Consider the following 24562-nt stretch of genomic DNA (forward strand, 5'->3'; position numbering starts at 1 on the left):
GAGAAAACAAAAACAAAAAACAAACAAAAAATGTAGAAGAAAGGAACTTCAGACCAAAACAAATGTGTTTTTAAGTCTCGTTATCTTGTGAATTGTTTTAGGAGAGTGTGATTTTAAAAAGTGTTACTGATCCAGATCCTGTATTTATTTGACCAAGCTCTGTTGGTTTTAAAATTTGCATTTGTCTTATAGTTATTTTATTGTGTGCTATAGCCTAAAGCTAAGACATTGTATTAATAAACCAGCTAGAGGTAAGGGCACAAGATTTGGTGTTCTGTGGTAAGCTGGCCTTAAATTTGAGCAAATCCTTGGAAATCCTATGGCATTCAGTGGAAGAGCTGAATTAATTTAAACTGAACTACACACAACCTTTTAAAAAATAAATCTACTACTGATATGGATAATACTACTCTCTTAAATATTCAGCCTCGGTTACTTACTTTAATTCAGTGGATTTTTCACTGTCTCCACATAACTTCCGTGTAAAAGGAAAGGATAATCTACTGGTTCAGACAAAAGGCTTAAGCACAGCTGATCTGTCTTCTGTTTCCTTTGTATCATGTTCTTGCATTTTTTTCCTCAGTCTCTAAAAAGGAGATGACAGCACTTCACTGCCTCATGATTGTGTAAGGATAAATACATTAATTGTGATCTGTTCAAAATGATTGAGCTGAGTATGTAACTAGGCCAATGTTTATAGAGAGAGATGCTTTCAGATGAGAAGTTGGGATATTTGGGTCTTGGAGCTCCAAGTATGGAGGAAAAGATTATTGATCTTGTTCAAAGTATTTAGTAGTGAAACGGTTAACAAAATATATGTACAGGCAATGTTTAGGTTTCAGAGTTAACACCCTATTGAGATGATTGAAAATAGTTCACATCTTGCTGAACTGTCATTTTGAGCTGTCTGCCAATTTAAGAACATATTGCTGCCTCAGTTAACATATGGTTCGAGTTGATACAGTTTTCTGTGCAACCATGAGAGCCAGACACATCATTATATGAAAATGAAAACAAATGGCTGAGTCCTGAGCTCCACTGCTTTAGCCCCCCTGGTGCAAGCACGAGTTCAAAGCCACCTACTCTTCCCATTCAGAGATTCTGCAGCGTGAGAGAGTTCCCATGCGATGGTGAGCTGTGGTACCCAGCTCCCATGCCACAGGGCCATGGCACACAGCCTGCGAGGTACACTGGCTATGTTAAAGAGCTGGATCCCAACCTCTTGCTGTATCTTAACTGTGTCATACTGTAAGTTAATGCTAGCAAATTGAAAAATAAAGGTGAAAGTTTCTAAGGAAGCACTATCTTTGGTAGTACCATGAGGTAGCTTTTGCTAATCTGCACAAGTAAGTTGAAAACTCTTCCACAGGCTATATAATAGCTCTGTTCTGGGACACCTGCAAATGTTTTGCATACTATTTGACTTTTTTTCTTTTGTGATGTGATAGAAATTCCATAGTTGTGCTACAATTTGCTTTGCTTTTCTTATTCTAAGTTGTGGTTTTACCATTGCATATTTTTTCTACTTAAGCTAGGTAAATTTTGCAATATTCCCATCCCACTTGTTATCAGCGTATTTTCCTTGCTGAATCTCCTGGTATGTCTCCTGTCATAGCAGGAAATTAGTTCACTACAAACAAATTATATTTATATTATTTTGAAGGTCTAACTAAAGCTGATAAAACCAAAACAAAATAAACCCCATGAAATTCAAATTCATCTTTTCCTTGTGCGGTGGGGCAAGATGCAGACCAGAGTGACTCAGGTTATGTATACAGCATAAAACTATCCAGCTTTGTACAAATTGACTTTTTTCCTTGTCCATATGGCTTTGTAACTGGCTCATTTCCCAACATTCTTTTTGACTTGACTTTCAGATTCAAAGGAATCCAAATATCTGACCAAAACTCATTAAATTTTCTCCTGCCTATTAGAAGTAAGTATTTGTGCAAAATGAAACCACAAATCAGCTCAGGCTTGCTTGTGAGATTGATGAACCATAATGAATCTTTCAGTGAACTCAGTCTAAATTTCAAGCATGTTATAAAATACAAAAGCGTATCCAAGATTCACTTTGACTACATCCCAACATATCTGGTAATTTATTTTAAGGTCACTTATTTGGCGGCACTTACAAGGCAGTCAACTGACAGAAATGCTCCTTAGCAGTGCCACCTGCAGACTGCCTATATACATGGTGGTATACAAATTGCCGAGACATGCACCAAATGGCAGTTTTTTGGCTGGTTATATAGTGGCAGGGCGGCATTTATTTCTTCGCACTGCTTGAAGATATAGGCCAAAGTCTCATGCTGCTTCACAGAGGAGGGAGGCTGTTTGGATCCAGTGTCACCTCCTCTGCACTCTTTGGACTTGGTTAGAATTTGTTCCCCGTTGTGCCTTAGCAGAGAGCATCCTGTGATGGGATCATAGCTCACAAGAGTGTGAGGAGCCCAAGCAATACTGCACAGGCAGGCTCAGCATGGCATCAGCCCTTCCATGGTGAGGCTTGCAACAAGCAGTACAACACCTTCACGGCAGATGTTTTGTCATTCACATGTGTAGTGTGCACCTTTTCCAAATCTTTGTAGAAAATCTTTCTTTGGCCCTAGGTCTCCCAGAGATCCAGGGCTGTAGTTTTGACTGTCCTCTTCCCCAAACTTTCTGAAGCTACATACTTGTGTAGCTTATTTAGAATGCCTCTTTTGCACCTATGCCATGGCTAGGTTTGTGCCAGATTCAGGTGCTCTCTTCAGGGTTCTCTTCACCTGGGTTGATATTTAACAGTAAGTCCATTGCTGGTACTAGAAGCAAATTGTCTCATACTTCCTTGCTTTCAAATATATGCATAAATCCATGTTTATAAGATGGCAGCACAGGGATTGTTGCTGTAGGTGGAGATCATTAAATCCTAGATGATGTATTAAGCCCACCTGGAGATTTCTCTGATACAGGGTGGAACAGGGAACCTGTCAGCTTTGTCTTATATCAGATCTTCAGTTTGGGGATCTAAATTACTGCCATTAGGCACAATGAGTCTAATGCTGTACCACAATGAGTTTAGCTCACACTGTTTAGCTCACTCTTTTATTTGTAGGTAGCAAAGAGGAAAGAAACCAGGATGCATTTCATTGATCTTTCCATGTTGTAAATGTAACATTCATGTGCATTTTTGTTTGCTTTATAGCTGTTCTCTTTCCTTTTCCTTATTTAATATGCACTTCATACTGTGCCAAGGGGTCAGTAGGGCAAATCAAGGAGCCAGATGGCTTACCTCTACCCTAAGGAAACATACCAATATTTAGCTGGGCATTCTACCAAATAAAGGCAGGACTGGAATCCACAATAAATGTGAGAGTTGGTTAAAGCTGTATCCTTTTCTTAGATTCACAGCTACAACCTCCTTAAGGCATGAGCTTTTCATACTTCACTGCCACTTTCCAGCTTTCTCCAAGTAACTGCATCTTAGGAGATATTAGAGGGGGGTGCAACTCATTTTATTTATGGCCTTTGCACAGAAACAAGTTTCAGTTATTTTAATCTGACTGAAATAAGAAACCATAATCCATGGATGAAAAGACAGTGGACAAACTCAGTTAAATCCCTTGTACCCTGAGGACGTATATTTTGTCCATTTCTGGTTTTTTATGTTCCTTTTTTTCTGCCGTTGTTCCCAACTTTAACTTCTGAAAAACCAAGCAGTTTAAGTGGCCGGGCCTGGGGAGCTTATTTGTATGCAGCACAAATTTCAGGATCTGTTCCCAAGCCTGTGCAGAGTGAAAAATGGCCTGCATTTTCTTGATAGCCCATGTGGTTGTAAAGAATAAATGGCTAATGAATTACAGATGAACATTGACGCAAATTAATCTTCCTGATGTCCCTGGGTTATATGGCAGCCATTTAAAAGTTTAATCAATACACTAAAGTTGAAAACATGCAGGCACTGCAGTTGTTTGGATGTAATAAACATCAGAGGGAAACGGGAGGCTTGTACCCAGTCCATGTATCATAATGACAGGTATTTATGTTTAATGGACTAAATATTTTTTATTGGAAGAGAGCAAATGTCAGCTTAACTTTGTAAGCCCCGCATTCAACTTTCCTTTGAGGTTGGTGAGAGACGGCTGACATGTCATTGAAAATGAAATGTAAAAAAACCAATTGAGACAAAGCGAGGATAAGGAGCTGTTTTGCCGACGAGATGTTGCTTTAATGCTCTGCAACTATTCATTAAATAAAATGTAAACTCTACAATTTCAAACGTTGCAGTAAAATGGTTTACTAGGGCAGACTTTTAATGGCTATTAGGGAAAACAAGAGCCAACCTCTGCCAAATATTCTTTTCTGGGAAGCATTTTATTTGAAAAGTCTTTTCCTGAGTTAGAATTTCAGAAGATTTATAATTACAGAGTGGTTCCCCCCCACCCTTCTTTTTGAGACAAAGAAAAACCAAAAAAAAAATAACTTTCAGAACAACTATTTGATAGTCTTTTTTTCCCTTTTTTTTTCCTCCTCCTTCTTTTCCTCCTTCCTTCCCTCCCTCCTTTGAACAGAGTAATAGCTTTATATAAGCTTCCCAGAGGCTTGGATATTAATTGCACTTGAAGTCAATAAATTTTAGAGCCATGTGTGTCCAGGACTTACCCATCATTGCTATAAATGGGGAAGGAGGTTATCCAAGACTGCCACATTCACCAGGCCTGCACAGTCACTTGGCTATGTGGAATTCCACATGAATTTTTCTGTAGATATTAAAAAATATATATAATCGTTGTCATATCATTTGGTCTTATTAGAAGACAAACTTCTTCCATGTTAAACAAAAATACTCTAATAAATGGAAGAAAAAAGGAAGATCATGTTCTAGCATCTTTCTGTAATTTCTTTTAGCGCCCTCTTTCTTGACTGATCTTATCTGAATGGACGCTTGAGGGTCTAGAGTGGTCTCATGAAACTTCTGGTAATGTGTACTATAGAAGAAAGGGAGAATGGTCTCAAGGTTTATTTCTTTCGTGAGTAGCTGAACTGGTCCTCTCTTGACTTTTTCATCTCTTTTAAATATTCCATTCACTTAAATCATTGCTCTTAGTAGCTCAGTGAATCATCTGTTAGAGATTTGATGCCTAACGTCCCTCTCCATGATACATCTTCAGACATATTTTGTTGGCTTCACCAATGACTGTTTAAGGCAGACGTATTGGCAGAATTTTCATACTTCTTCAAAGGCACTCAATGTATCTCACTTCTGTTCAGCAGGTAAGCAACTTCATTTTAACAGCAATATTAGTCTCAGAATCAGCTTGGTATGTGGTATTAGGTTCTACTTCACATAAGGTGGCTACTGACACTGTGAATAAAGCCAGATCTGGCTAAGTAATGTAGAGTGATAGTATCGTGTTTATAAGATGTTACAGACTGCTTCCTGGTAACAGAATAATTGTTGAAGAAGCATCTGGAAATATTAATCTTGTCTACTTCCTGGATGATGAACTATTTGCATTTTTAAGCAAGCCCATAAATAATTATGTTTACACCATGGAAAGCAAAAGACTGGACATTGGCCAGACAGTTTGCAAAGGCCAAAGAACTTAGTGCAGCACAGCATTGAAATAATGTAAAAATTGTCTTCTCCACTCTGGTCCCATGCCCACTCCGCCCCACCCTCGTGCCCCTGCGTCACTTGTCCTAAACAGAGTAGCTTTCTAGCCTCAGTGACCCAGTATCTGATGATACTTCCAGATATTCTCCTGATCTTTCTCATAATCTTATATCCTGTGGTAGGCAGTGGGTTTCTCCTTCCATTGTATGGCCACATCACACTATGGTTAGGATTTACCTGGAATGCAATGGGAGACAACTGAGCCATGGCATACTGTTCCATGGCCATGAGATATGGTCTACTGCATAGCTCCAAGCTGACTTTAACGTGACTGGTGAAGGGGAAGTTTGCAGCCTTATCATTGTCATAATGAAGCATCAAAGACACAGAAGCAGGGTTGCATTGTGTTGCTAAATTAAGTTAAAATTTGGTTCAGTTTCAAAAATTTTCTGTTCCATAAAGCTCAAAAGCAGTTTTTCTGGTAACCTTTATTAGTGAAGTAAAACAGCAGGTATCTATAGCATATTATTAATAAGATTGCACCAAACAGAGCTGGTGCTAGCATAAAGTCAGAGATAAAGATTGGGTAACGTTAGTTCGAGTCTCATTATCAGACAGAACACTCCCTTTTCAGTAACTATTCACAATAAAATATGAAATCCTTTGTAAAAGGGGCTGTTGGGGAGTGTTGATATGCCACTATCCAGCACACTACTCCCACAGCAGCAAACCTAAGTTATTTTCTTGGTCAACCCATCATACTATCTGAGTAAATTACTCCAAGTTAGAATTTCTCAAGAAGTTTGAATTTCAGTCAAAGAATATCCAAAAATATTCTTTTTACTGTGGTTTCTGTGTATTTAATTTCTACAGAGAGGCTGCTGCTATGTACTATAGGCTTAATGGATAAAATAGAGGAATAATAATAATAAAAAAAACTTCTGTAAAAAGATTTTTTTTAATGCAAAAAGCAACAAATGGAGAGCTTTAAAACTTCACATTTGGAGATAGGTTCAACTTCAAGAAACTATCTAAACGTATGAAAAAATATTGTCAAACGACAGAATTATTAGTGATTAAACATGGCTCTTTGATGGCATGTTTCTTTCAGTTCAAAGTTACGTGGGTGTATATATGTACTTAAGTACAGCAGCCTCACACAGCTGTCTTGAAGATTTACCAGCCCAGGCACACAAATCTACCTGCTCACCCTTTGCCTTAATAAGTGAGGATGAAAAATTTAATGGCATTTTATCTGTCCATCAAAAAAAAATGCCCAAGACTACTGGCTGGCTAATGTTTTGCAAGGCTGATATGTACTGTGTATTTATGTATATTTTTGTGTTTCACTTCTTTCCTACATAACACCAGTGCAAAACTGATGCAAAAATGTCAGTCCTATAGTTAAAATATTAATAATAATATAAAACTATTATTCTAAAATGATTTGAATCTAAATGAAGAAGAAGCTAGGGAGCCAAGATTTGATGTAGTACCTTCTTCTTTACTGTGTTCATCCTGAATTTCTGAGAAATATGAATGTGGTGTTAGAGGAAGATTCCAGTCACAACCTTCCTGAACTGGGACCCACAGCCCTGACAGCTATTCAAAAATGAAGTAACTTTTGGTTCTAGTTTTGTATAATGAGTGTATATAAAAAGGGGTTTACTTCTACATTATCCTGCAGGTGTAACTCTGCTGTCTGTCAGTTTATCCTGTATTTTATTTTGATGAAGAGAAAGCATTAGGGAAGGGGAAAAAAATCTCTTCATCAAAAGCTCAACGGGTAAGAAAAAAGTCTCAAGACAATGTCATGTATTGCTGGTTATTTGTGATGGTTAAAAGAATTATCTGAAAACAAAGAAGTCTTTCACAATGAATCTGAAACACAAAAGCTTTAATAACATTTACATCTGTGTATCATCCGTGTCTCCAAATGCAAGTCATGAATAACACATAAACTAGAGTATATAGGGAACAGAAGTGCTAGCACATCATTTAAAATCCAACACACCCCATCGTCAGTGGAATCAAATACACAGCAGGAATGGTTCCAGTTGATAGACACACAATGAAGTCATTGAAAATGAAAACATATTAATTATGTTCCTTAAGTTTAAGATAGTAATGGTTGAATTCTCTGATCCTGGAATAATATTAATGCCCAAAACCCATGCAGGAAAAGTGTGTAAGGCTTCAAAAATTGTGGAAGATTTTGTTTTAAATTCACGTGTTTGTGTCTCACCCATGACTGACTCCACAGCATGGAGGGTAGCAGCAAGAAGAGCAGGAAGTGCAAGACAAAGACAAAACCAGAGAGAATTATCAACAACAACAACACAAAAAGATGTTCTTGGTCCAAACAAGCCACTTGCACTACATGAGCTAATTGTAAGAATAGACCATTTCTAAACTGCAGCTGTTATGTGCTTAAGCAAACCCTGCTGGGAGAACTGCTTCGTAGAACACCTCTGCGAACACAGACACAGAGAGCCCTTTGATAGAGGAATTCAAAGTGCAGTGTTTAAGGGAAACCTTTTCCTTTTTTGAACTTTCCTGAGCTTATTGCAGGATGTGATCCTAGCTTGTCACTCTGCCATAAATTTCCCTTTCCTATTTTTTTTTCTGTTTTCATTATCTTTTTGCCGATGTTGAATCAAAACAACAGAGGCTAAAGGTAGTGTGTGTGTTGAGAAGGGGGGGGAGGAGGGTTGTTCAGGTTGTGTGATAGAAAATGATAGGTGTCAAAAAAACAAACAAAAAAAAACACCTAGCTTGGTTGTGGTCATTTTCTTTGTATAGCAGTGTTTTTTGTTTGTTCCTGGGGATTAGTAATATCACTCATATGGTAATTAATTTTTAGATGTGTTCTTTACTCTTCTTTCTTCTCCCTCCTGCAAATCCTCATCCGTGCAGCTCTCACACAAGACTATTGCACCTGGGCTTCTAACTATATTAACTCTATTGTGTCAATGTACTGAGTGCCCCTGATCCTTAACATCTTTATGCTAAAACCCAAATCCTCCCAGCAGCAAGGGGTTAATTGTCTTCTTTCAATGCACTTTAAAACTCTCAGCTCTTGGGAATAATGTTTCCATGAGGGTTGAATGTAATTACACAATAATATAGGTACTCTGTCTTATCTTCAGTGAATGATACTTTAGTCCTCGCTGTTGTTGCTGCATGTGTTTATTTTGGGGCTCTTCCTTCAGCATATTTGATGCAAGGTATTTCCAAATCTGAGCCTTTGGGCTTTAAATGTTGTGCCACTTCTTCTGTTCCTTATTCACTACAGATTATGTATAATTGATGACCTGCATTTACAGACATGGGTGGTATACAGATGTAAATGTTATTATAGCTTTTATATTTTATGTTCTCTCTGAAAGATCATTTTGTCTTTGAATAATACTCCTGTTCAGATTTTGGGGGGTTTATCTCTAAAAGAGAATATGAAATGGATATTGCACATCGTATATTTCTTAAAAGTAATTTGGAATTTTAGGGTATGGGATTGGTGGTGACTGATACACTGCCTAGATGAGATATATCCCTTTGAAAATAACAGCGCCAGTACATGCCTGCATCTGTCTCACCTCATAATTCACTTTCACATTGGGTTATGGATGTCTGCATTCAGTGAGTCTATCTTCCCTTTAGGTATTATTTCAGCCCTTTGAGATAATAAGGAAAGTTTAATTGCGTTGTTAATTGATTTTTTGCACAACATTATTACCTTGATTGATTGCAGAGTTGATGAAAATGTTAGACACAGGCAGTGTAAAGTATCAGCCCAGTAAGGAGTGGGAGCCTTGTGGAGAATAGATAACCTTGATGTTAAGAGCTATATCCTTCAGATATGTCTTCCCTTGACATATTGATGGCCCTTGAAAAGGGAAAAGCTGATTGTATGCAGAATGCAATCATTAAACCCACTTCAGCTGGCTGTTGATTAATTTGTTTTTTCCTGAAGGATCTAGTTAAAGAGAAGGCCTCACTAGTATCAACAGCAGCCATTTTCCAAGCTTCAGATTATTCTTAACCCTCTCTTAGAAGAAAGAAAAATGATACTGTCTTGGTTTAGACGGGCAAATTGTCTGAAAACATTCAGTCCAACTGCAATTTGGGGATTATGACACTCACTTTATCCCGTTAACTACTGCTTCCTTGACGACCTCTCCTCCCCCTGCCTTCAGTATTCAGCTTCATTCCAGCCACAGCTAGCAGGAAGTCACGTTTGATGTTTTCTGGGTAAGGCCTGTGTCTGTTCTCAGCAGAGATGCCAACCGGGATGTCAAGTTTGTTTTGCCCAAAGACTGAAATACTTCAGTAGCGTATAGCTGCTTCCCAGGAGCCTCTGAAAGGACCAGAGGGTTCACTGCACACATGTAAGTGGTTAAACTTTCCTTATCCCTGAAAAAGATCTTCCTTGAATAATTTTTTTCTGTTATTGCTTTTGAGATCTTTGAGGTCTTCAGCAGGGCAGTTGTATTGTGTATTGCTGCAGTCAGAGAGCACAAAGGATGCCGTGGAAGTTGGTGTGCCTAATAACACTGCTCCTGGCACTTACTCCTGCAGGACAAAGCCCAGGTTTTAACAGCAGCAGTCACATACCGTGCTCCTTGATATGTTTAACCGAACAGCGGCTGTACGTGACCAGCTCTCCAGCCAAATTCACGTGATGGCTAATTCCAGAATAGCTGCTACCTCCATAGCGCTTTCTGATTCTGTGTCTCAGTGTCATCCACTATGAGAGCAGAGGTGAGGAGTGTTACCTGTGAGAGCCATTGCCTAAATGGCCTTCCTGTGGCAGATGCGGCTTCCTTGGCAGAAAACCATTCTCTGGGTTGGGGGACAGCTTCTGTCCTAAGCAATTCTTCCACTTGTATCAGCAAATGACCCAAGCCATCTAAAACGTTTATGTGGCTTTAATCAAGCAATTGACTGTCTTGGAAACAGAATGCTGTGGAGGCTTTACCCTTCAGTTAACCGTTTAAAGGCTATTCGGTAAGGCAGTAGGCAGTAGGTTATTGCTTCCTGTTTAGCTTGGTAGTCTCACAGACAGTCGCTGTTAATTTGTGCTTGTGAGTGATACAGTGATCAGTGTTGCTTGATTGTTTGGCCAGATGTGTTTTATTAGGTCCAATGTGCACATTTGCCAGTTGGCTCCTTTTTAATATGGGGACATGTTAACTTACGACATAGTCAAGTCTGACAAATTTGAACCAGCCAAATAAGTGAGTAATATTTTCAAGCTGTCAAAGTGGGTGAATACTGATTAACTGACACACTCCAAAAGCTCTCACCAATATCCGTGCTCCAGTGCAAAACGTTTACTAAGCATAATACTTGTTAGAAAGTCTTTGGTGCTTTGACTAAACTTTAATAACTCTGACCCTAATGGAAGGGTTTTAATGTGCCTCTCTTGAACTATTCCTTAGCCTCCTATCTTTTATCTTTAGCAAAAGCTTACATAGAGGCTACAAGTGTGCTTGTAAACTGCATTCTGCTGTCCTCTGTGATTTAACCTTCAGCCCCTCTCTCATTAGCGTATTTGTAAAAGGAGGCTGAGGAAGGGGGAGAGAGTTGAAGATAGGAAACCATGACAATATTTTGGCATTCAGTATTGGAGGCAGGCAGTGTTTGGGAATTAGACTATGGCCAGTAAGGATTTGGCAATAGGCTATGGTGGTGTAGATGTGATATAGTATAGAACTAAATTACGCTAAGAGACAAGCCCAGGCTTGGTCCAGAGAACTAGGCATTTAGTGAACGTTTAGGGTGCTTGGATCCAGATGCATTTATGATTTCATTTGGTGCTATACAGCAATAGCTACAAGAGGGAAGGGAGCTCACCAGTTATTTGGGGTCCGGATGTGTCTTACAGAGTTCTAAATGCCTTTAGCTTCCACTGGAAATCAAGGGAACCCAGGGTCTTGTAGTATCAGCTTCTTAAGAATGTTTGTTTTTGTATTAGCAAGAATCATAGCAATCCTATCATTAGCAATGAGTTAAATGTTTCCTTTGTTTCTGAGGAAGGGCTTATAGAAGGGAGCAAGTAATAGCATGCAAAGAACGTTCCCTTAACGGTATCATAATGTGACAGCAGCACTATTTCATTATGCTCTTTAATTTTATTTGAGAGACTTTCTTTCCCAGCTTTAAAAATAAAAAGCAACTTGTCTTTATTTCAGATGACTCTCTTGAGAAATTTCAAACCAGTTGAACCAGACTAAGTTTTGTATGGCTTTTTTTTTTTCCTGATGTGAACTCCTCCAGCAGGAACACATCTGAGATCCAAAAGCAAGTTTTACTCATGAGATGAGCCAAATTTATGTCTAAACTCTCCAGAAGGGCTCTGCCGCTCAATTTTTTTCATATAAGAATTTGTAATTTTATTGGAATGCTTGTAGACTTTCTGAACAATTATTCCAAAAGTTTGCTTTCTGCCACATAAATCACGGTACATTTGTTTAATTCTATCACAGTTACTAAAAGAGCTTACTTCCCTCTTTTTCCCCCCTTACATTTACTTGTAATGCAATCTGTGCATGGTTAAAGTTTGTGAAGTAAAATATAATTATATTCACTTTCTGTTTTCTTAATGACCCTGTCATTCTTTATAGTTTAATTCCATTGCTGATTAATGTACATATTATTAGTAGAATGTTGTCCAAAGTCTAGAGCAGCCTATAGAAATGCCATTTTTGCATATGTTAGCCAAATTAACTGAAAATCTTGGACATTAATATGGTGAGTGTATGCTCAACAGCTGAGCTTTAATATACAACCTCCTTGCCCACTACACCAAAGGCATTAAAAGTGTCTCTTAATGTCGCTTCAGTGATCACACCAGTGCATTATCAAAAGTAATAGACTGTTGAAAACAGCACTAACATTTATGTTGTGAGGGACTACAAAGTGCCACCCCAGCTGCCCTGGGAGCCGGTGGTGTGCACGGCCATCACCTCCCCGCGGACAACATTTTGAGCCTTTTGTTCAGACCACTGCCCGGTGACAGCCTTCTGCAGCCATCTGTATACACAGACTGATGCTCACTAAGGTTAGTCCAACCAGCAGTCAGGCTCCTGGGCGAAAGGCTGAAAGCAAAGACTGTATGAATATAGGCTTTGATCATGACAGAACAAGAAATTGGCTGCAAAACTAACAAACAGTATTGCTTTAATTGTCAGCGCGGCGTATTTCGCTTGCTGGTGTGGTCCGTTTTTTAGACAAATGCATGCTGCCCTCTAGTGCTGCTGCTCTCAGCGTGGAGCTGCTGTCGGGGAGTGGCTGGTGGTCTAGTGGATGAAATTACTGGTCCAGTTTGGGTGCTTGGCCATCAAAAGAAAGCAGTGCAGCCTTTGTGACGTTGGTTGAGAGATGGAGGATGCTTAACAGATGCAACCTGATTGGCACTGGATCCTTACAGTAATTTGTTCTGCTTTTAGTCTACTGCTTTTATTTAGACCAGTACGAGAAAATGAGGTATATGCAGAAGTGTTCAAAAGACTAAAAGAACTATGAACCCATACTTCTTTTCCTCCATCCCCCTCAAGAGTGGTATTCTATATATACGAATTTAAGTGTCATTTAATCCGTAATATCTGGTGTGCTGGTATTTTCTGTGTATTTGGGTTTCTTTGACTGCAGTACCTCACTGAATATACAATTTATGTGCCTGAGTATTTAAAAACATCTGCCTAAAAATGTCAGCGTATTCAACAAGAAATATTTTGTTGTAAAGTCTGGATTAATTCAATCCATGACATTATCTGAGAGTGTAAAAACTGTAAAGACACAGTAAAGAGACAAAAGCATTTGGATTTTTTGTTTGGTACTTTTTACTTCATTTTCATTAGAGAGACAGATGCACACACCCCCCAACATATTTCTCTGATGATGATTACAATAAGCATGGAAAGATTCCAAAGAAATCCCAAGTGTGGGACCTTAAATTGTAACAACGATACCCAGAGGAGTACGGGACTGGTTAATGATTTAAAGTATTATGCCCTAAATGCTCCTATTTTAGCCAACAGTAAAGAATCTGTAGACAGCACATGCCCAGATCAAAGCTGATCATGTCAATGTCATTCAGGGAGGGAGAGATACCCTCCTTTCTCCCTTTTCTCCCCCCTACCCTTTTTTTAAACAAAGTATGACATCTGAGGAACAGTGTGTTGATTGTTCCACTGCCAGGATATGCATAATGGAAACATTAGCTCCAAGATAACTTTTAATCTGTCAGCCTAATGGCTCCTTAATGTGTAGAGGGCTTTAAATGTATGTCAGCCAGGGCTGTATAAAGTAATATAGTTTGTGGCCTGAATGGATCTAGATGACTCCGCACCATGACACAATATGGTTTATTATTAAGTATCAGCTCATCAGCTTATTCCCACGGACTTGGACAAGCTTCTCAATTTTCCAGTAACAGATTATGTGAGAAAAAGCTTGCAGTGCATTTTTTTTTCTTTACTCTTTTTTCTCTTACTTCCCCCTCCCTCCCCCCTTCCAAATTACAAGTTTCATCCCCAGCTGCATTGGGAGCCCTGAAGTGTATTTACAGCAGGCTGCACTTTATCACACATCAGCTTGACTGCTAGTTTACACTGAACATTTATGCAGCTCCCTTGGCCTGGGATGCAAACTTCACATCTTTATATTCCTATCACCTTCATAGCAAATTTTTCCAATGTCTCCCTGTTGACTGCTTTCCTTCCCCTCCCCTACTCTCACTTCCCCCTTTTTCCCCCCTTCCTACAAACAGGCCAGTGAGACTTGACATGTCGCAGTACTTGTCTGTGCAGGATACTCGCAATAATTCTGGGTCTTAGTTTGCCTGCCCTGATTCCTCTCAGCTCTAACTTAGGTGTGTAATTCTAACACCATTGCCACAGAATGGATATGGATTTAATTTTGTGCCATTCAGTAATTTCTTTCAGTCTGAAGGACCACTTTATGCCCCATGCTGTAGGGTGTCCAGAGGAAAATATTATCATCTTTTGGAATCCCTGTGCAGGGAGAAGAGCAAAGAGGCAATTCGTCTCCCCTGAGCATGAAGGCTGCCTTCCTTTAGCATTGCAACCCACAGAGGGAGGGTTGTGATTAGGACAGTTGTTTCTGCTGTCAAAAGGACATATTGAAAGCTACTGAGTCTTCCCATGAGGTCCTCACAAGCTTATAGGTCAAAATAGGCAAGACAAAAGAAATGGATACAGGATAGTGATGCAGACTGTAACAGATGCCCACTTTATTCTTCTTGTGTCTTGACTGCAACCTGTAGTGGGGCATTTGGAAACTGCAGTCACAACAAACAGGTTGAACTGTAGTGGTCAGGGATTCCTTCACATTGCCAATGACGGTGGCAGCTCTTCTGTTCTTTTTCCATGTCGTGTTGCAGTTTTTGAGCTTCAGCTCCTCCATACTGACAGTGGTCTGTTTGCTGTGTGTCACTGCATTTTATCTTGGTAGGGCAGGGTGTAGCTTGAGTAGACTCTCTGTGTTACATACCTGGCTGCTCTGAGGAGGACTTAGTGACCCAGGTGGTCCCTTACACTTTTTATTACGTTACAGTTGATCTTTTCATGTTCTTGTGTCAGAAAGTTCACGGGCTGGAGCATATTCAATAGAAACTTGTTTTGTTCCACCAAAAGTAATCACGAAGAACAAAAAGCCTGCCTATAATTCCCTCCATTCTTGTCCTACAATAAGTTTATCATTTTACATTTGTAATTAATTGGCCGATTTTACAGATTATGGGTCAAAAACATAACTCAAAAAGTGTTCTTTTCTGCTTTTGGCTCTAATAGATCTCCAAAGGTAAATGATTTCTTGTTCCTAAATTGCTCAGACTATTGTTCTTTATAAAAATGCATTTTCTACATTTTTACAGAAACAACTAAAAGGACCAACTACAAATGCATAAATGTGTGAAAGTTAAAGCAGGTGAATGAACCTTTGAAGAGTGAGTGACTTGGACAAGCACTCAACATTTGGGGAAGGGGAGGTTCATTTTTTTTCATTTGTAAAGTATCTCCCTGCTATTACAGCCACAAGACTCAGTAGAACTAAAAGCTCACTACTTGGGCCCGAGTCAACTTTTTGTTTATTCTTTTTTTTTCTCCTGTCACTGTGAGATATTTAGCATCTCTCCTCCCTCCAGCACCCTCCTCAGGTTCCCACCCTTGTGTGCTGTGAAGCTTTGTACAGATTTATGCTCACTGAATACCAGGCTGATTTACCTGAATTTCATTTTTTTTTTTTTTTAGTTTTATTTACTTGCTTTTAAATAACTAGATGGTCCATTTCAATTAATTTGTGCCAGACATGATTTACCGAGGATTAAAAAGTGAATATTTTGAAGGAGTATGTTTGAAAATATTTTGATGCTTTTTACAGCATTCAGATGCTTAATGTTCTTAATGATGATTTTAAAATAAATAGCTCAGGTATAATTATTTTTTTAAAGAGAAATTATTCTGACTATAATGACTGTGAATATATATATAATCTAATAGTCCTGATTTAGAAGGGGATAAAAGAGAGAACCTATGTGCTATTGAAGGTCTGTAGGATTAGGCTCCTAATTTCTTGAGAAACCCTAGTGCTTCATTTCTTATAAAAAAATCTAAGTGAAATTCAAGATAAGAAATTGTCAACTAGACATAAAGTTATTATTTACGTGAAGATAAACATAAAATGAAAAAAATATTAAACTCCTGTGCAAAAGGATTTTTGTTTCAAACTGGCTTCACTTATACCCTTAGAGAAAAAAGTTTTAGAGTTTTAAATTGTAGCAGCTGATGGATGTGTTTTGCCTAAATCAGTAGCATTGTAGATGTGAAACTGTTTGTAGATAGGTATTTATTCTCCTCTGAATGTTGTAGGTAGGGAATTATTTCCTGTAAAGGAAGTTCGTATTAATATTTCAGGGAATTTTGCAACTTCTGTTCATTAATTGTAGGAAATGCCCAAGTGCCTATGAAAAAAATGATAATGGTATTGATATTTCATCCTGAAGGGTCTCAAAACAATTTACAGACTGGTAGTATAACCACACTGAAATGCACGCAGCTTCTTGGTGGAACATGGCAGCTGTTTAATAGCCCATAGCAAAACTATACAACAGCAGGGTGTGGAAAAAGAGATAAATATGGATCAAATACAAATTGGCAGTGGAGGATTTAGGTACCATACTCAAATTAAACTTAGGCAAAGTGGAATCCTCCTAGAATATCAAGTCTGTGTGTGAAGTCCTGCACTTTATCTGACCAGAGTGCCTACCTAGTATGAGGACCTGTGTTAGCCCATGTGAGAGACAGGCAGAGGACTGTATGCTGAAATGTAATCCCTGCTGTGTACTGTAAACCAATGTTTGACAGACAATTTTAATTGTGAATACTTTGCTGTTTGCAGTTGCAGAGGGGTTTATTAAAAACATTTGATGTTAAAATGGGTGCCTTAGGGGATCTTGGGCAGATGTGGCAATAGTTTTGGAGGGGGGGTGGCAAAAGTTTTGGCTTGACTACTTAGTTCTAGTAATTACTTTTTAAGGAAAACTGAATGCTGCTGGAGAAGGCTGTGCTGCTAGCAGCTGCCCCATCTGTGATGGCTGAGAGGTGCTTTTTAATAGGTACAGAGCAGTTATTTACTAGGAAAAAGCGTGAACCAAGATAGACAATGAGATGCTACCAGATAACAATTCCCATATGTTTCTGTTGGTCTGATCTGAATTTGGACCTATGGCTGAGGCTGTATGATCTATAGGTTTAGTACATCCCATTGCAGCTTCTTTTTATCATTTTCCCTGTAATACATGAACATCTCCAAACTTTTTCTACTCTATGAAAGTGTACGGAGTTCCAACTGCACAATAGCTCTCTGCAACACATGCCCAATTTAAAAGGACCAAACATGACTTGAACAATTTTTCATGTGCTTTAGTATGCATGTATGTGTTTATTTATTTATTTGGATAATTGGGTTTTCCCTCAGCTAGGGAAAAGCTGGTGTTGCTGACATTACAATGTGTTTGTGAAGAAAGACTGATACCACAACACATGCAAGCAACTGCAAGGTCATTACTTACCCAGCATAATTAGAACATCCATTCCGAAGGGGGAAAACATTTAAAAGATAAAGGGTGAATTTAAAAATGATTTTTCCCAATGCATTTTTTTCATAATTATAGTTTTAACAGCTTGTGGTGATGGTAGAAGCAGCTACTTAAGAAAAATAAGAAGCCTCATTCAGGGAAGATGATCCCTCAAGAGACTTTGTGTTGTCATTCCTCAAGAACCGTGAGCAGAAACCTCATTCAGGATGCTGTGTGTTGTTTTGATGCATAGGCTAGATAGTTAGCTTATTATAGCCAATGCTGGATATTTTAATTAAAAAACACCACAAAAGTCACAGATGTCACTGATTCCTGCCCTTGTCCGTGTGCAAAACCATATTCATGCTCCTGGACTGCAAGGACAAGTACAATTGCAGATGGGCAGGAGGCAAGCTGTAGGTTTCCTAAATTCACATATCTTAGCATCAAAACCCTTATTGCAGCACATAAGCCTTTTGTAGTTCTTGGTTTTCTGCAGTTACCAAAGGGAGGTGGGAAATGGAGAGGAAAAACAAAACAAAACCCAACCAGTCACCGCATTTAATTTATGAGCCAGATTATTGTTTTACAAATAACCTTCATGATAAATAAAGTATCATGGCAACATTTTCAACTGTGCTTTTATCAAGACTCTCTGAGCAGTGTGTGTAATATGCCTGGCAATCGAATCACAGCTGTGTGCCTTGGTAGGGAATCTCTGCGGAGACAACACTTCCTTAATTTAAACAATTGTAGGCTGCAGGAGTTCAAAAATTTCAGCTGACTTTAACTGTCACTAGCCCAAGCACCTTTATCCCCAGGCGAGCAGCAGCAGCTGGATTTCATTTCCTGCTGCCAGACTGTCCGACATCTTTGCTGAACGTCCCAGGAACCGAGCGTCTTTACTTTAAGGATTTTATTCAAGGTGACAGCTCCTCACACTTTAGCGTTCAGATCACCTCAAGTAGCTGAGATATCAGTGAAAATGAGAGCACTTCTCCAGCAAACTCCAAATTTAGATTGACTGAGGTTATCCTTAGGCCTGTAGACCCAACCTCCGTGACAGAACAGGCCTGCCAGTAACTTTAAAACTACAGTGGAGTTTGTAATGATGTCTGGGGAGAAATATTCTGCCGGAGCAGTGGAGAATACTATAAGCGATAGGAAATGATGTCAGATTTAGTTAGGGCTGGAGACAGTGCTGGAATATACTTGGCATAATATGGCACCGGTATCTCTGTCAGTATCTCTGTTTTCTGTCACCGCACACAATTCGGGGCCTGTCTGTAGTCCTGACAGTGTCTTTTCAGATCAGGTTATTGCCAACTCGGAGACTCGCTCAGCGCAACACCATACAGCACCCTTTGTTTGAAGTCTGCCCTTTTGTCGTTAATGCACTTGATGTCTATTTAAATCTGACGGTGAATGCAGTATCTGTTTTCCTGTCAAGAGATCATTGACAATATTAATACCTCATGTCCTTGCCTCATTTTCTAAGTGCTGACACCTAGCTACAGTCTCCAGCATTCATCAAACAGCACTCTCTCACCAGCATCTCTATAAACAGTCTCACTTCCAGTCCTCAAGAAATGCGGCAGACCTCAAACAAGACTTTTATCAATGCCAGTGAAAAAGGACTCTGAAGAATGCCGTAAATAAACTGTTCGTATCCTTTACATTTAGAGCTCTAAATGGTCTTGTTTCCAATCTAATGCCTGCTGCAGTTTGACTTGGAATATCGTCTGTTTAGGGGGAAAAGCTGGCTTTTTGTTAGACGCTTGCTTAGGGACGATAACATCACCCTTTGAGTGTGGAAACTGCTCCACTACAGAAATTATGGAAATTGAAATTATTGAAGAATGCTCTGTGGAGAAGGGGAGTAGCACCAAGCACTGCACTTGTCCCCGTTTTTTGCTCTCCTGAAGAGGAATGTGTTTTTCACAGTGAATGATGGGAGTATCGTTTTTTTGTTTTTGTTTTGTTTCGTTTTCCACAGGAATGTGTTACCATGATGTTTGAGAAAGAAAGGAGAGCATGGGTTGACATTAATCTTCCACATCCCATGCCTTCCAAGGCTTTAGTTGCTTATCTGGCACACATTGCACTGGAAACATAGATGCAGAATATAAAAGCTTACATATCTGATTCATACTGCAGGTGGATACAATACCTGCTGTGTGAGTCCTGGCAAGCCAGAACTGAAACGAATCGAGGATCTGCTCCTTCCTAATCTTTACCCTTTATGTAAGGCAATGATAGTCTCCTTTCGGCTAGGTTATGTGTGCCCTTATGGGGGTGAACTACGTACTTCAGCGACAGCTGTGGCAGACGCTCCCAGGATAGGAGAGACTCTTTCACCTTCCTTCTGTGCATGGGAAATGACTTTAATTTGACTATATGTGCCTGGGGGCACAAAGAACAGCTCTGCTAGTAAAATTTAGCGTCTTTGAGGATGTTCACAGGTGGGATGTGACTGTGAACTTACGCTTTCACATACCACTTAGTACCACCAGAGGGGATGCTTTTGAATAACGTAGTGAGATCTGCAGGTATATATGTTTCACCCACAGCAGTTAAGGCTTTGTCAGGCATCTTGCCTCGTGTACACACTGAGAATAATGTGCCTTTTCTCCCAAAAGCAGCGTTCTTGGTAGTTTTTGAAATCATCCTCTATATGTACCAATATTTAGCATAATCAACGCTTGAATTGTTTTTAATCATCAGGAATACCATGTAAACACATAGTAGGGAGATTGCAGACAGTACAAAATGTAAGTCCCATCCAGACTCTCTGTTTTTCAAAAATGGTCGAGGGTTACTGTGATTTAAAATACAGCATATGATGTTCTAGTGTGATGTCATTCCATTTTTGAAGACACTTACAGGTATTTGTTTAACAGGATAGCTCGCGCAGCTATATGAACACAAGTTTTCCCAGTGGATTAAAAGTTGCTGATTGAAATGGTAATACTGAATATTTCCGACGTAGAAACTTTCTTATGCAGAACGACAAGAGAACTGTTCCCTTTCCTCCTTCAAATTTCCTTGTTTGTGTGCCTCTGAATGTTGTGCCACCACTTTCCTAATTGTAATTAATTTCCTGTTTCCTGTAGGCATTTTGGGAAAATGTCGCTACATTTACTACGGAAAGCATTCCGAAGGCAACAGATTCATCAGAGATGATCAGCTATAGAACACAACGCTCTTTCGTGCCTCTTCAGTCCCTCCACATGAGAAGCAAAAATTGCATCTAAATTTTAAGCATGTAACTAAAGTCCTCTAGTGCCTTCTGCTGACTTTGCCAAGCCTGTCAAGATCATCCTTCTATCTTAGTCTGAGTAGCCACACAGAGATTGACATGATTGCCTTTAAGCAGGCCCCATCCACCAGTGTGACAGACAGCTGCAGCCGAGCACCCGGCCTGACAGGAGGAGCACCGTGATGGATTGCCTGGTCCAATTGCTGCTCGCAGAAGAGCAGGGGTCACACCTGGGGCTTCAGTGAGCATGCTCCATCGGTCGGCGCCTTAGCAAAAGCAGCGCGTTTATCTCCTGCTTGCCTGTTGAGCGAGAGTGGCTGGCGATATCAAAGTGTTTATAAAAGAGAGAAGCTATAATTTCAGATGAAAAAGCCCCTTATCTGTTCTAAGTTTTTTTCCCTGTGAATTAAGTGATAGTGTTTCTATCATCTCCTACATGCTCACACAAATCCTCTTCATAGAGCGTGCTTGGTTTTTCCACAAATGATCCTATATGGATTATTCTTTCTTTCCACAGGAAAACAAAATCCTGAAAATATTTCAGCTATGCAAAGTACTATCAATGTGTATTTTTGATTATATGCAAAGGAAAAGGGTTTAAACAATTTCACAGACAAAATTTGCTAATTATTAAATTACATCTCAACGTTTGCTTACTCTGACCTTCAGAAAATGGGTCATTTTTTATTCTGTAGTGGTTGCACAAGGTTGTCTGTATACTTGGAAAAAGCCCTCAATTATGATATTGACAGTGTGCATTATTCCTGGTTTATTGCACAAGGTATTTTTAACTTGTGTAGAGAGTGCATTTCAAATGAAATGCTTAAATTTGGAATGAAAAAAGAGCTTAAAAAGAGGGATATAAAATAAAATTGCCACCAGATGGGTATGATTACTCAGATGGGAAAAAAGACAATAAAAGTAACTGGTGGAATTAACATAATTAACAGCTTTACTAATATATTATAGAGAAAAGTTCTGATTAATACCTTTTGAATTCTACATAAGAAGGGCTACTGTCAAGTTTTCAGTGAAAAACCAAGAATGTGTAGCATATTTCCTGCTGGTCTGTGAAACAGGTTGGACATGCTTAAAATCATGAACTTCTTACTGTGAAAAAAAGATCCCAATGTCTAATAAATATATAATGTTAAACACTGCTAGTTACAATGTGAGTGACCTAGGCATATGCAAAAATTCTGCCCTCTGTTCCAAACTTATCCATATTGGTCCTAGTTGAGCGTCATCGCTGTCTGGCTGTTCTTGGTTTGTTTGAAATTACTTGATGCTCCTAATTTAGAAGTTGCCTAATGTTTTTGGCCATTGTCATGGCTGGTGTTGCATGTGGAAGTAAATGATATGAAAGCCACTTGTAATACCTCTACTAACGTCATAGATGGTCACCAATGAAATGCCAATTCACCTTAGAAATCCTGGGAGATATTAGATAAAGGAAAAAAAAAGCATACTTTTTTTTTTCCCACAAAAATAATTCTTACAAGTATTTAGGGCACTTGCCTTCTCTCTTGGTTACCAGAATAACAGCAATTCTAGTTTGTTCATATTATTATGTCTATTTTGAAGCCTCCACATGCTGTGGCATATTATAGGCAGCAGGGTTCTGCTGGGTGTTGAGAATAACCTCATGTCACTTTCAGTCTGGTTGCATGTATGTTCTTGTCTTTATGAAAGGCTTTAACCCTGCCTCAAACAATAAACAGCACTTGCAAACTGACCGCATGATTTTTCCATCTTTATTTTGCTTGTTTACTTTTCCTAATGTCAAAACCATTTGTATCATTTTCAGGAGTGTTTTGTTCCATGCAAGGCTTTGGAGGCAAAAAATATTTTTGGAATGAGAGATGTGATCACAGTCTCATCCATTTTGGTTTCTTTTTTCACTTGGAGGATCATATACCTATAGTTAAATATGATAAAGCCCTAATTACAAGTTGCTCAAAGCGAATTGAAATTAAATGTCACTGATTCTGGAAAAGCAAAAGGATAATATATGAATAATTATTTTATATTGCTAACAAGTGTTAGGGTATTGTTTAAAAACTAGTGTGTGTGGATGTTTATAGCTGTTTATACAAACATCATTCCTTTTTAGCATGTGGAGCATTTTCAAGTATCTTTGCTTCTTCTGGTGTTGTAATCCACTGGTTAGCCTAAGTGGGTTTAGCTAAAGAGAACTGGGCACAAACAAGATTTGAAGACATGTTTGAACACCTGCCTCTTGAACGCTGCAGTGGAAATTCATAACAGATACAAAAAATACATATATAAAAATGTGCCTTCCCATATATGCATTGAACGTTTGTAAAGCTCTTCACTTTTTTTTTTTTCCTCACATTGTACAGTGTCAGAAGATAGATTTATTCTGTATGGACTATAAAGAAAGCTTGAGCAAAAGTCTGTCATTTCTTAAAAGCCACACAACCAGCAAATCACGAACACCACACAACAAAATAAAATAATAAAAAGAAACAAAATATTGTCCATTGTTATGGAAAATTATCTTCAGTAATCTGCTGGACCTTTATGCTGGACATTGTACAAGCTTTCAAATTTTCTGATCTTTTGTAAGTACAATTGCTCTTAAGATAATTCAGGTGAAATACCAGTTCATTTGGCAGCATACTAACAAATATTTATAGTGCAAACTGTGCATATGAAGTTGTACTAGCGCTCCTCTGTTTAGCAAAATTACTTATTTTGAAAAGTCACTGAATTTCATCCAAATGTACTGAATGTGTTGAACCTTGCAAAGTTACTGTTACAGTCTGCTGTTTATCTCAGTCTGTGGTGTAACTCTTCTAATCTGGACAAGGGAGGCTTTCCATCCAATTTCTCAGTGTTACCTGGCCCCTAGGAGTGCTTGGGTTTAAGGGGGACACATGTGCATGAAGGACAGCAACATGTACAGGTGTCCTGCCAACAACTACCCTGTGTTGTCCTTCTGTTAGAATATCAGATGAGCAACCTCTGTGCCCTCTTTTGTAATGGAGGGGCTTCTCAGAAACAAACAGCTGCTCTTGTTATCCTTTTCCAAATTTTTCTTAAAACTGTTTCTGTCCATAATACCTACAAATAACTTCACAATAGTTTGCTGTGACTACAGCTTCCATGCTGGGAGGGTGTTGTCTCTTCCTCTTTCTGAGCTTTTTCTGCTGGTCAGTTCCCATCTGTTGTTTCTTGTCTGAGACTGAAGTTCTGTGAGGGTGAGGGTATGTACGTGAGGATATGGCAAGGGGTATCCTCAGCAGTGCTGGGGGCACAGTGTCATCTCCTGTCCCCAAGAAAGGGACAGGCTGCTCGTCCAGCCTGCCTCTGCATCTATGGCAGTTCACAGAAGATGGCCAGCTGTACTATGTAAGCTTTAAAGCTGTTAAGTCTTAACTAGCTGAGAGCCAAAATGAAGATAGTTTTCTCCTCTTCTGCTCTCAAGGTGAGAGGATGGCATTTCTAGGTCTTCTGGGGAAGAATACGTGGTGCACAAACCAACCCTGAAGCCCCTTAGTTGTGACCTCATGGTATTGCTGTGGAGACCTCTGTTACCTTTGCAGCTAGTGGGTCCCCAGATACCTAAGTGGTCTTACTG

The 24562-nt window shown here is 39.1% G+C and overlaps 1 protein-coding gene across 1 annotated transcript in view; it reads left to right on the plus strand.

Moving 5' to 3' along the window:
- Positions 1-22693, plus strand: part of LRMDA (leucine rich melanocyte differentiation associated) — a 668732-nt gene extending 646039 nt beyond the window's left edge. Inside the window, 1 exon segment of the mRNA XM_080597575.1 lies at positions 20813-22693. Coding sequence (XP_080453701.1) covers positions 20813-20892 — 80 coding nt within the window. The 3' untranslated portion in view covers positions 20893-22693.
- The last annotated feature ends 1869 nt before the right edge of the window (positions 22694-24562 follow it).

Source organism: Anser brachyrhynchus (genome assembly GCF_964034855.1).
Source record: "Anser brachyrhynchus genome assembly, chromosome: 6".
NCBI lineage: Eukaryota > Metazoa > Chordata > Aves > Anseriformes > Anatidae > Anser > Anser brachyrhynchus.